We start from the raw sequence: 13014 nt of genomic DNA on the forward strand, positions 1-13014 counted from the left end.
TGCAGCTTTATAAAATACTCTTTCCCCGCCCAGGGGCCACATATACATGAATGTACCCTATTTTGTACAAATAAGTCTTTTAAAATTCATCTTTGAGTGTATAGGCCCCTATGTAGTAATAAATGAGCCAACCAAACTAAGTCAATAGGTGGGTGTTTCAGAGTGTTTGATCATTTTAGTTTCAAATTAAACCTTTTATGTACTATCAGTATATTAATTACATTTATATAATTTGTAATCTAAGCTAAATTTACTTATGTATTTAGACATTTTCCTTAGCACATTCTGCCCTGATTAGAGGGAGTGAAAGTTATTCATAAATGTATTATTATTCCAATAGCAAGGTATCCCCTACAATAATTTTTATTGCCCTTTGTCACTTATCAAGAAAGACATTGTGTTGTGGTTGAGGACCCAGCCAGACTGGGAAACCACAGGAACAGGGCAAGACAGAACTGAGCCACCTCCCCCACAGATAGAGCCCTTGGGCTCTGGCGACTGTGAGGATATAGATAAGGGCTGGTGGTCAGGGTACCGCTGGACTGGAACTAGCACCGGGACCAGTGAAGCTGAGCAGGTCTGGAGTTGCAGGCTGCAAGACTGGAAGCTGAGGCCAGGCAGGGCTGGAGATGCAGGCTGCAGGACGAGAAGCTGCAACAAGACTCAGGTTAAGACAATGGCTAAGCACAGGAACAGGACAGGACCAGACTAGGAAAAGACACAGACAAGACAGAGACTAGACTAGAGAGATAACAGTGAATGCTTGGAGGCCATACACAGAAGACCCAAAGGTTACTTAGGCAAAAAGACCTGAGAAGGCCACAGAGCTAGGTTAAAAGAAAACGAGGTCACAGGACAAGGCTAGATTAAAAGGCATGGGAAAACCACAAAGCAAAGATAGAGCAGAAGGCTTAGGAAAGTTACAGAGCAAAACCAGATCAGAAGGCTTAGGAAAGCCAGAAAGCAGAGGCAGGGAGCCGAGTAGACTCGATGACAAGGCCTTGAGCATAACCAGGGGCAGGGTTAAATAGTCTGGACCCTGCTGAGTTATGGGATTCATGGTGGCTATGACTGGAGAGAGGGTAAGAGTAGCTCCCCAAGGGCCTCTGGTGGTTGGGAGGCTACATAACAGGCAGAATGACAACACTGATGATAAATAAAAACTTGAACAAATCCTTATACTTATTTTTTCCCTGTAAATGTATTTAGAAATTTCTCTTAATAAAGGAGGTGTAAATGTGGGGAAAAAAATGAAATGTCAAACTTTCTGAATGCTAGTCTACTTTGGTTGTATCATCCTGGACAAGATATTGTGATTGTTTTACAACTATAGGACAATGATATTTGTGAGAGTCCTGACATATACTAGCAATAACAATATAAGGCACTAATATATTTCTATTTTTTGTCATTTATTATAAGAAGAGGAATTCTTTTACCATGGAAATTATGACACAAAAATTGTATTAACACACATTGCAAAAATCTACAGGTACAGAATATAGGCAGACATATGTAGTCACTGGTATTTCTAGTCACAAAATACTCAATTTATGTTTCCATAAAAATACCCAATTGTACTTATGTCTTTGCTGTTGCCATCAGCATAGCAGACCTGAAGGATTAGCACTGGCCATCACAGCAGTTAATAATATATTTTAATCAGACAGCACACTATAGAAGAATACAGTACATGTTCTATGCTTTGTACTTCAAATCATAGGGCCCATTAGTCCAAAAAGTCCAAATAATTTTCTCATTGTCTGTAATGGGAAAAATTCTTTAAAAGCAAAAATTCATACTCCAAGATTCAATATTGCTTTACTTAATACCCTAAATCATGTTATCACTTGCGCTTGTTCAATATGATGGATCTTTGACATGCAACAAGATCCACAAACAATAGACAGCACAGGAGCAGAGTATTGGTCTACCTGGTGTCACAAGGCCAAATGCTCTATGAATAAGAAAAGTGATCGGATAGCTCTATGTATAAAAAGACATTCTTCTTTATACATTCCTTTTCAGCTTTCAACTCAAGAGAATGTGTGATTTGTTGTCCTATTTACTCAGTATAAACACCTGAGTTCAAATGCCAGAATACAATGGAAATTAAATTAAAGTTCTGGTGTCCACTGACATCTCAAACGAGAAAAATAAATCATGAATCAGATGTGGATGTTTTAGCAGCAAACTCCGCACTGAGTTTCCTCATGAGTTTACTATGGCTTAGACCAGATGCTTCTTTTACAGAAGATCCATGATTTTCTTTGACAAACTTTGCAAATGGCGTTCGTTGGGTCTTAGTCAGTTTCCCATCCTTGTAGGCAGATTGGAGGACGAACGTGCCCTGGCATAAAGCACAGAAAAAGCGCTGTGTGTCCAGTGACTTGGAATGGCGTCCAGTCCTAAGAAAACAAAATTATATTGGGGTAGGAGGAAGGGGAGAGAAGAGCATTAGTTGAAAGGGGGACTAAAAAGCATGTATATCATTTTGAGAGAGAGAGATAAAGAAAAAGTGAGCAGGCACAATCATTTACCTACCACTGTTAGTGTAAGGAAGAATGCTAATGTACCTCGTCACAGGTGAGCACATGCTCTAATTACTCTATTGTGTGAAAGAAAAAGCATGCATGTAACACCATCACTTCCAGACAAGAGGAAGAAATAATATGCAATACCATTCACATAAGAAGGTTTCATATTTTATTACACATACATTTCAAATTCATGCAGACCTCCTTCCAGCCTGTACTCAAGAAGCAAGATTAATATGTCCCATCTAACAATGTCCCTTTTGTTCAATTCACACAGTCTCTTTTCATGCTCAGCTTCCTTCTCATACCTTCTCCGCCTCCACTCTCCCTTCAGCGTCTGCCCTGACTACGACTAATTACTTCCATGACAAGGGTCACAAGATTAATCTCGAGTTCTTCACCAGATCACTCCCCCATTTCATTCCTCTCTCTCTTTCTCCCTTTTCTGCCCATCTTCTCTGCTCCTCCTCCAAACTCACCTGGTCCTTTGACCCCATTCCCACCCAGCATCTCAGCTGTGTTTCCCCTGCAGTCATCCCCTTAATCTATCATTTTCCAATGGCCTTCAAACATGCTGTGATCATTCCATTTTTTAGTCCTACTAACTATCAACCCATCTCTTTTGCATTCAAACTATTTGAACGTGACATTCACGTCTGCGGTCTTGACTCTCATCTCAAATCATTCTCGATCCACTCCAAGCTGGCTTTTGCCCTATACATTCCACAGAAAGCGTCCTTGCTGAAGTCTCCAGTGACCTCTTTCTGGCCAGCTCCAAGGGACTTTATTCGATCCTCCTTCAACACTGTTGATTACCACTTACTCCTTGATATTCTGTTTTCACTTTGATTTCAGAACTCCGGTTCTGCTTGGTTAATTTCTTACCTCTCCCATTGCATTTTCAGTGTATGCTCTGGTATATCATCCTCCACCGCTATCCTACTACAATCGAAGTACCTGGGGATCTTTTCTCTTCTCTCTCTTTCCTATGTACTCTGATCTACTACCTCAGCTTTCAGAACCATCTTTATGCTAACTCACAGATCTATCTCTCTAAAATGGAAATTTCACCAGGAATCCAGTCCCAAATTTCAGCCTGCTTGTCTGACATGCCACTTGTATATCTCACTACCACTGTAAACTTCTTTATATTAAAAATTTGTATTACTCTGATCTAAAAATCTGAGCAGATTGTTGCATTCACAATCATTAACAGATTCAGCACATATACAGTACAAGTAAAGTGTAAAATAAATAAACCAGTCAAAACCATTTAAAGTTACCTTTTGCCTCCAAACCCACCTCTAGTCTTCTCACTTTATTTCTGTGGATAATACTGTCATCCTCTCATTTCCCTCAGATGGTTTTCAAGGGTGATGAGTCAGACGAACTGAACCAAATCACTGTGAACCGGGAAGATGTAGTAGGCCAGATTGACAAACTAACGAGTAGCAAATCACCTGGACCAGATGGTATGCATCCTAGGGTACTGAAGGAACTAAAAAATGAAATTTCTGATCTATTAGTTAAAATTTGTAACCTATCATTAAAATCATCCATTGCACCTGAAGACTGGAGGGTGGCCAATGTAACCCCAATATTTAAAAAGGGCTCCAGGGGCGATCCAGGTAACTATAGACCAGTGAGCCTAACTTCAGTGCCGGGAAAAATAGTGGAAACTATTCTAAAGATCAAAATCATAGAGCATATAGAAAGACATGGTTTAATGGAACAAAGTCAGCATGGATTTACCCAAGGGAAGTCTTGCCTAACAAATCTGCTTCATTTTTTTGAAGGGGTTAATAAACATATGGATAAAGGTGAACCGGTAGATGTAGTGTATTTGGATTTTCAGAAGGCATTTGACAAAGTCCTTCATGAGAGGCTTCTAAGAAAACTAAAAAGTTATGGGATAGGAGGCAATGTCCTTTTGTGGATTACAAACTGGTTAAAAGACAGGAAACAGAGTAGGATTAAATGGTCAATTTTCTCAGTGGAAAAGAGTAAACAGTGGAGTGTCTCAGGGATCTGTACTTGGACCGGTGCTTTTCAATATATATATTTATAAATGATCTGGAAAGGAATACAATGAGTGAGGTTATCAAATTTGCGGATGATACAAAATTATTCAGAGTAGTTAAATCACAAGCGGATTGTGATGTATTACAGGAGGACCTTGCAAGACTGGAAGATTGGGCATCCAAATGGCAGATGAAATTTAATGTGGACAAGTGCAAGGTGTTGCATATAGGGAAAAATAATCCTTGCTGTAGTTACACGATGTTAGGTTCCATGTTAGGAACTACCACCCAGGAAAGAGATCTAGGCATCATAGTGGATAATACTTGAAAATCGTCAGCTCAGTGTGCTGCAGTAGTCAAAAAAGCAAACAGAATGTTAGGAATTATTAGAAAGGGAATGGTTAATAAAATGGAAACTGTCATAATGCCTCTGTATCGCTCCATGGTGAGACTGCACCTTGAATACTGTGTACAATTCTGGTCGCCGCATCTCAAAAAAGATATAGTCGCGATGGAGAAGGTACAGAGAAGGGCAACCAAAATGATAAAGGGGATGGAACTGCTCCCCTATGAGGAAAGGCTGAAGAGGTTAGGGCTGTTCAGCTTGGAGGAGAGACGGATGAGGGGGATATGATAGAGGTCTTTAAGATCATGAGAGGTCTTGAACGAGTAGATGTGACCGGTTATTTACACTTTCAGATAATAGAAGGACTATGGGGCATTCCATGAAGTTAGCAAGCAGCACATTTAAGACTAATCGGAGAAAATTCTTTTTCATTCAATGCACAATTAAGCTCTGGAATTTGTTGCCAGAGGATGTGGTTAGTGCAGTTAGTGTAGCTGGGTTCAAAAGAGGTTTGGATAAGTTCTTGGAGAAGAAGTCCATTAACTGTAATTAATCAAGTTTACTTAGGGAATAGCCACTGCTATTAATTGCATCAGTAGCATGGGATCTTCTTGGTGTTTGGGTAATTGCTAGGTTCTTGTGGCCTGGTTTGGCCTCTGTTGGAAACTTGATGCTAGGCTGATTCAGCATGGCAATTTTTTATGTTCTTATATTCATAACCTTGGGATAATCTTAAGACTCCTCTTGCTCTCTATACACCCAAAATACTACTAAAATGTGTAGCTCCCTTCTCTGTCACACCATCAAAATTCATCCCTTCATTTCTGAATACATTACCAAAACCCTTATTCACACACTCATTAACTCCCGCTTAAGACTACTGCAACCTGCTCCTTACAAGTCTTCACTGAATACCTTCTCTCCACTACAATCTATTCAGTTTTGCTGCATGTCTTATCTTCTGCCAATGTCACTCTATCCATATAACAACTTTTCTCATAACACTACACTGGCTCCCTAGCTGCTTGTGCATATAGTTCAAACTCCTCTTACTCATCAGCAAGTGCATTCACTCTGCAACTCCTCATTACCTTCTCCTATTTCTCCCTACAACTCTTCTTGTGAACTCATCTCTTTGGGTAAGTCACTTTTATCTATGAATTTTTCCTCCATTATCAATTCCAGCTTCCATGCTTTCCATCTTGCTACGCTGTATGCTTGGAATAGACTTCCTGAGTTGGTGAGTCATGCTCCCTCTGGTCCTATTCAAATCCAGCTTAAAATCCCAACCTTTTGAGGTTGCTTTTAAATCTTAACTCTTGGTTCTCTTGACCATATCTTTGTTGGTTTTAACCATTTTCTATAATAAATGAAGTTCCCAAGTCTCTTATTGTCTTAGTATGTCTTGAATAGTATGTAATCTCATAGCCAAATGCAAATTCTCTTCCTTCAGTGGATTTCAACAATTTGTTTTTCTTTTTTGGTTACCCACAAATGGACATAAAGCAGAAATGTGAATATCATATAAAAAGTTTTGGAGGAAAAGACAGAACGCTGTGTGCATATTTGTAGTTACATCTTGCTGTTCAAATGTACCGTAATTATCACACTGAAAAACCTACTGACCATTTTCCAAAGTTCTCTTTATTATCAATTTTTACCTTATGTAACATTTTATTAATTTTTATTTCCTTATTTTTAATGTCTTTAAAGACAGAAAGTTGATCCAACTTATTTACTCATGCAAATTCTTTTTAGTTATCCAAATTCACAAATATAACTATATTAGTTCAAGAACTTCTCTGGAGATGAGTATCTTTCTATTCCACCAAAGCTTGCAAAATCCCATTGAAGAATTTGAAAGCTTTAGTCTATTAGAAAGAGACTCATCTCCAGCGATAAGTTATCAAATATAACAGTTATGGATTTGGATATTTGAAAAAGGAGAAATTACTACTTACCTGATAATTTCCTTTCCTCTAAGGTAGGCAGGCCAATCCACCCCAGTGGGTTATGTACTCCTACCAGCAGATGGATACACAGTAAAGTTGACTCGCTGCCATCACTAACATAGCCCTGCCGTGACAGGCCGCCAGTATCTCTATAAAAACCAAACTGATTATTTTATTTATTTAAAAACTTTTCTATACCATTGCTAAGTTAAATACCATCGCAACGGTTTACATGTAGGCACATATTTAATGTAGGTAAAAGTGTACTATAGTACATTCTAACAGGTGCCGTCAAAGGTTCGGTTACAATATATCATTAGACATAGTCATTTAGCGAAGTAGTTCATGACCAATTGTACCAAGGTACTTACACCGGTAGTTTTATCACACATAGTATTATAGTTATGCTTTATTGTGGTGTAGAGTTCGTAGACTAATCTACTGTACAGTCCTAAGGACTGTGTGTCTGTGCCTTTCTATCTTTTCTTGAATAATTTCTCTCTATTCTCCTGTCTCTTTGTAAAATGCTTGTTTAAAAAGCCATGTTTTTATGTTTTTCTTGAATGTCTTGAAATCATTTTGTAGTCTGATCTCTGGAGGCATTGTGTTCCAGATTATGGGTCCTGCTAGTGATAGGGCTCTTTCTCTCACTTGGGTCAGTCTTGCTGTTTTAACTGATGGAATGGTTAGGAGTGTTTTATTTACTGATCGGAGGTTCCTGTGTGGAGTGTGTACCCGTAATGCTGTGTTCAACCAGTCTGATTTCTCATCATAAATTAGTTTGTGACTGATACATAGAGTTTTGTATTTAATTCTGTGTTCAATTGGTAGCCAATGTAACTCTGCTAGGGTTTCAGTTATATGGTCCCTCCTTTTTCCGGTTAGTATTCTAGCTGCTGTGTTCTGAAGTATTTGCAGTGATCTTAATGTATTAGATAGTCCTAACATAAGGGCATTGCAGTAATCTGTGCTGGAGAAAATTAGTGCCTGTAGTATTTTTCGGAAGTCATTTTGAGTTAGTAGTGGTTTAAGTTTTCTGAGTACCATGAGTTTTGCATAACCTTCCTTTACTTTTAGTGATATATGTGTTGTTTCAGATTGATTTCAGGGTCCTTGAATATGGCAATTAATAGTTAACCACTCATGCTTCCAATCAACTGGGAAACATTGAGCTCAGCAAAAAGTTAACATCAACTAATCTCAGAGGCTGGTTATATCACTTACCAGTCCTTCAAATGAATGAACAGAAACAACACTCTTCATTGTCTGCATATAAAGTACGAACTAAAAGTAAGTAGGCAACCCAGGGTGGGTTGTGGATTGGCCTACCTTACGTAGAGAAAGGAAATTATCAGGTAAGTAGTAATTTCTCCTTCCTCTGCACTGAGGCAAGCCAATCCACACCATTGGGGTTCCGTGGGCAGCCTCCCACCAAGAAGAGTGGGAGGCTGCCCATGGAACCCCATCAACACAAAAGCCGCATCCTCCTAAGCCCCAACATCCAAATGGTAATGCTTGGAGAAAGTTTGCAAGAAGGACCACTTTGCTGCTCGGCAAATCTCAAAGGGAGAGAACAATCAAAGCTCTGCCCAAGAAACTGCCTAATGGAATGCACCCTGGCCTGTCTAGGTAATGTGACATCTGCATCCTCATAGGCGGCCGTGATGACCTGTTTCACCTGCCTGTGTCACCGGTTTTCCTTGTTTACTTCAACCATGGAGCATATACAGTTGATCAGACTTCCCGAAAGAGCAAGCAATCTTCAAATACCGCACCAGATGCCACATGACATCCAAGGCATGCAGCAGATGATAATCACGCTCCTCTCTATCCTTGTCCAGCACAGGTAGGGAAATAGACTGATTTAAATGAAACTCCAAAACCACTTTTGGCAAAACGTAAGATACAGTCCTAAGCTGTACCACCCCGGAGTCATTTGTCGAAATGCCTCATGGCAAGAAAAAGCTTGCAGCTTGAAGACCCGCCATGCCAAACAGATTGCCCCCAGAAAAACTGTTTTCAAGGTGAGCAGCCACAAAGACAGAACACGCAGTGGCTGAAATGTAGGACCTGCCAAAAAACACAAGACCAGATTAAGGTCCCAAAGAAGCACCAGTAGCCACAAAGGAGGAAGTAGATATTTAACTCCCTTCAAAATCCTGGACACACCTGGATGGGAAGACAAGGGTTTATCATTGACTCACCCCCTATAGCAAGCGAGAGCTGCTACCTGCACCTTCAGTGGGTTTAAGGCCAAGCCTTTAAACCAAACCTTCCTGAAAAAATTCCAATATCAGTGGAATCTCAGCTTTAAGAGGGTGAGAACCTCACTCCTCACATCAGCTCTCTAAAACTCTCCAAACCCTCACATAAGCTAAAGATGTAGAAAACTTCCTGGATCAGGGCAAAGTAGAAATCACTGCAGAAGAATAACCATGCTTCAGCAACCAAACCCTCTCAAGTGCCAAACTGTAAGACAAAACCACACCCATTTTGTCATGTAGTATAGGCCTCTGATGCAACAGGTTTTTCCTGAGTTGTATTCTGAGGAGACCATCTTCCAGTAGCCTCTGAAGATCGGCATTCCATGGCCCGTGGGGCCAATCTGGAGCCACCAGAAGTATGGTTTTGGTCTGATTCATGATCTTCTGAATGACCATGTCTATCATTAGCCATGGCGAGAAGGCATAACACCCCTCTTGGCAGACAAACCTGAATGAGAGCATAGTTTTGCAGCATTCTTTGATCCCTTCTGTGACTGAAGAACTGTGGTACCTTCGCCTTGTTGGAGCTCGCCAGTAAATCCAGGTACGGCTGACTCCATCATGTCACTATGAGTTGAAAGGCCTCGTCTGCCAATTACCACTCTCCTTGGTCCAAGACCTATCTGCTGAGGAAGTCTGCCCTTACATTGCCCTTTCCTGCAATGTGGGAGGCAGCTATGTCCTGGAGATATTGTTCTGCCCACACCATGAGCGCATCTACCTCCACTGACACCTGTTAGCTTCTGGTTCCACCTTAATGATTGATATAGGCTGGCCACTCTTGTGGCATTGGCCAACATTATCCTTACTATTCAAGCCACTCAGCGAACCGCAAGTATCCCAGTCGAATTGCACATGCTTCCAACTGATTTGATGGTCCACTGTTGCTCCTCGGCATTCCACCGACCTTGCGCCTCCAACTCTTGACAGTGAGCCTTCCCCAGAAGGCTTGCATCTGTCATGTGCACTTACCAGTCCGGTGTTTCCTTCCTAAGATGAACAGATTATAACCACCACTGCAACTGGATGCTCGCCTCCAATGGCAAATGGAGTCTTACTGTATGCTCCTGTGACTGCGGAAGGGGCCACATGTGTGCCCTCACCCAGGGGACTACGTCCAGTGTGGCTGCCATCGATCACAGGACCTGCAGGTAAGACCACACTTGTCAGGCGAATAGTTCGTCTCAGGGACTGAACTTGAGAAAAGTAACTTCTGAATGTAACTCTCCGGTAGAAATACCTTGTCCTGCTCAGAATCGAATTGCACACCAAGATACTCTAGCATCTGAGATGGCTGTAAACTGCTCTCGGCCAAGTTCACCACCTAGTCTACCTACTGAAGGAGATAACCTTATGAGATGCCAAGTGACTCTTCTGTACTTTTGTCCCAAGTCAACCAGTCATCCAAATATTGATGGACCAGAATGCTGTCCTTGCACAGAGATGCCGCTACCACCACCATGATCTTGGATCAGATCCTGGGTGCAGTAGCCAGCCCGAAAGGTAGGGCCTGAAATTAATGACATCATCCCAGAAGAGCGAAGCATAGGAAACATTGATGTTCCTGACAAATGGGAATATGTAGATAGATCTCAGTCAGGTCGAGAGATGTGAGAAATTCCCGTTTGTACTGCCATTATTATGGAACATAAGAGTTTCCATCCTGAAATGAGTCACATGCAAATGTCGATATAGACTCCCTTCAGATCCAGCATGGGCTAAAGTACCCCTCTCCCTTCTTGAGAACGACAAAATAAATGGAATAGTTCCCCATATTTTCTTGCGATCTGGGAACAAATATTACAGCCTTCAAATCCAACAGCCTCCTTAACGTAGTTTTACTGCTACTCTCTCTATAGAGAGTTTCATGGAGAGACCATAAATGCAACTGGAGGATTTTGGAGAAATTCTAGAGCATAGCCGTCCCTTACCACCTCCAGGACCCACTGGTCCATCGCAGTCTGGGTCCACCATTGATAAGAGCGAGATAGATGCTTGCCTATCTCCTGATCCAGTAGGTGAGCCTGCATACCTTAATTGTGAAAATTGAGATGCTCTGGCCCTGGAGCCTGCATTCTTACCAGGCTTCTTAGACTGAACGGACTGAGATCTTCCAAAGGGATGAGGCTTTTGAGTAGCTGCTCCTCTGTAAGGAAAAAACAGATGGAAAACTCTACAGCAGCCCTTCGCACCAAAAGGTCACGCTGCCGCCTTCTAGTCCTCTGGCAATTGAGGAACCTTGGATTTGCCCTAGCTATTCACCATCTTCTCCAGCCCACTCCCAAATCAAAGAGAACCCTTAAAGAGTAATCGTGCCACATTGGAGTTGGAAATAGTGTCTGTTGACCAATTTCGCAGCCAAAACTGGCACCTAGCTGCTATCATAGAAACCAACCTTCTAGTGGCTATCCGCATCAAGTCACAGCCCACATCGGTTAAGAATGCGGCTCCTGGTTCTATCAGCGATCCGCCATTGGACCCTGCTCCTTGTGTCTCCTGAGAGAGACGCCAACCAGCCCAAGCCACCAGGCAGCAGCAAGAAGCAATTTGCAAAATCATTGCCATGGCCACAAAGGCCTGTTTAAGGATAGCCTCAATCCTTCTATCCTGAACATCTTTTAGAGCTGCCCCTCCTTCCACCAGGATGGTGGTTAACTTGGTAACAGCTCATACCAAGGCATCCACCTTTGGGAATCACAACTATTCCTCTGCATTCAAGGCCAAGGGGTACAAACTCGCCAAAGTGCAACACCTCTCCGGGGTGTTGCACTCAAAGTCAATTAACTCGAATTGGATCCAGGAGGGGAAAGGAACAGGATATTTTGCATAAAGTGACCAATATGGATCTTTATTGTATAAACCTGTAGTTTCACCCTTGTTCACACAGAGCGACTTCAGGGTCTGAGCCTACAGACTTGGCAACTCATCTTTGTGAAAAAACCGGAGTAGAGTCCGATGTGGCTCCAAATCAGGTGGAATTTCTCCCTCTTCTAGAGGTGAGAAAGTCAAGTCCCCATTGGAATCAGACATATCATGATCCACATCATCCTGAACATCTTCAGGGATAGCCTCCCTGCATTGTTTGCCCGCCGAGGCTGAGAGTAGGAGGCCTGAGCATATGATCCCTTCTTTTTTTTTAATTTGGAAAATTTTTTTATTAAAGCAAAAGAACAGGTATAACAAACCATAGAGAATAGCAACAGAACAGCAAAACTCAGTCCAATATTGCCATATAAACAAGTATAAACTGTCATACATTGGAAACTGCAACAGTCACAAATCAGTATTCTGCATATCAAAGGTAGGAAACCTGAAACGACATCAAGGTAGTAGTTTAACATACCAACCCCCCCCCCCCCCCCCCCGAGCCTCAATAGTATGCAATTTAGTAAAGGTAGGGAGAAGCACATCACAAAGGGCAGACAAATATGTCAAAGCAAAAGGGGTCACTGCGAGCCCGAAAAGTCAGAGGTCATGGATGAGTGCCACCGTTGGTAGGGGCGCCATAGCATGTCAAATCGTGAAGTCTGGTTGTGCTTAAATGCTGTGATTTTTGATAATAAAAAAATGGTATGCACCCTATGTTGTACGGCTGCTTTTGTGGGAACCGTGGGGGATCTCCACAGACGAGCAATTTCGCAACGACAAGCAGTGAAAACAAAGTGAGCCAGTTTATTTTGGTCCGCAGAAAGCCTTGGGATTTTAGCGCCCAATAACGCCTGTGCAGCCGTGGGCGTTGGCATCTCCGGCACTAAATCACACAGCCAGTGGAAGATTGCACACCAAAGCGGCTGCAATTTAGGACAGTCCCACCACATATGATAATAACTACCCACAATCGAACATAGCCGCCAACAATGATCTGGGTACATAGGCGTAAACTTATGTAATTTT

The 13014-nt window shown here is 41.8% G+C and overlaps 1 protein-coding gene across 2 annotated transcripts in view; it reads right to left on the reverse strand.

The window, feature by feature from the left end:
• Nucleotides 1–1380: 1380 nt before the first annotated feature.
• The window catches only part of GCNA (germ cell nuclear acidic peptidase), a 174668-nt gene continuing 163034 nt past the window's right edge, over nt 1381–13014 (reverse strand). For both annotated transcript variants that reach the window (XM_029607210.1, XM_029607211.1), the window contains exon 12: nt 1381–2408. In XM_029607210.1, coding sequence (XP_029463070.1) covers nt 2162–2408 — 247 coding nt within the window. In that variant the 3' untranslated portion in view covers nt 1381–2161. The remainder of the gene's footprint in view (nt 2409–13014) is intronic.

Source organism: Rhinatrema bivittatum, chromosome 6 (assembly GCF_901001135.1).
Source record: "Rhinatrema bivittatum chromosome 6, aRhiBiv1.1, whole genome shotgun sequence".
In the NCBI taxonomy this organism is placed as follows: domain Eukaryota; kingdom Metazoa; phylum Chordata; class Amphibia; order Gymnophiona; family Rhinatrematidae; genus Rhinatrema; species Rhinatrema bivittatum.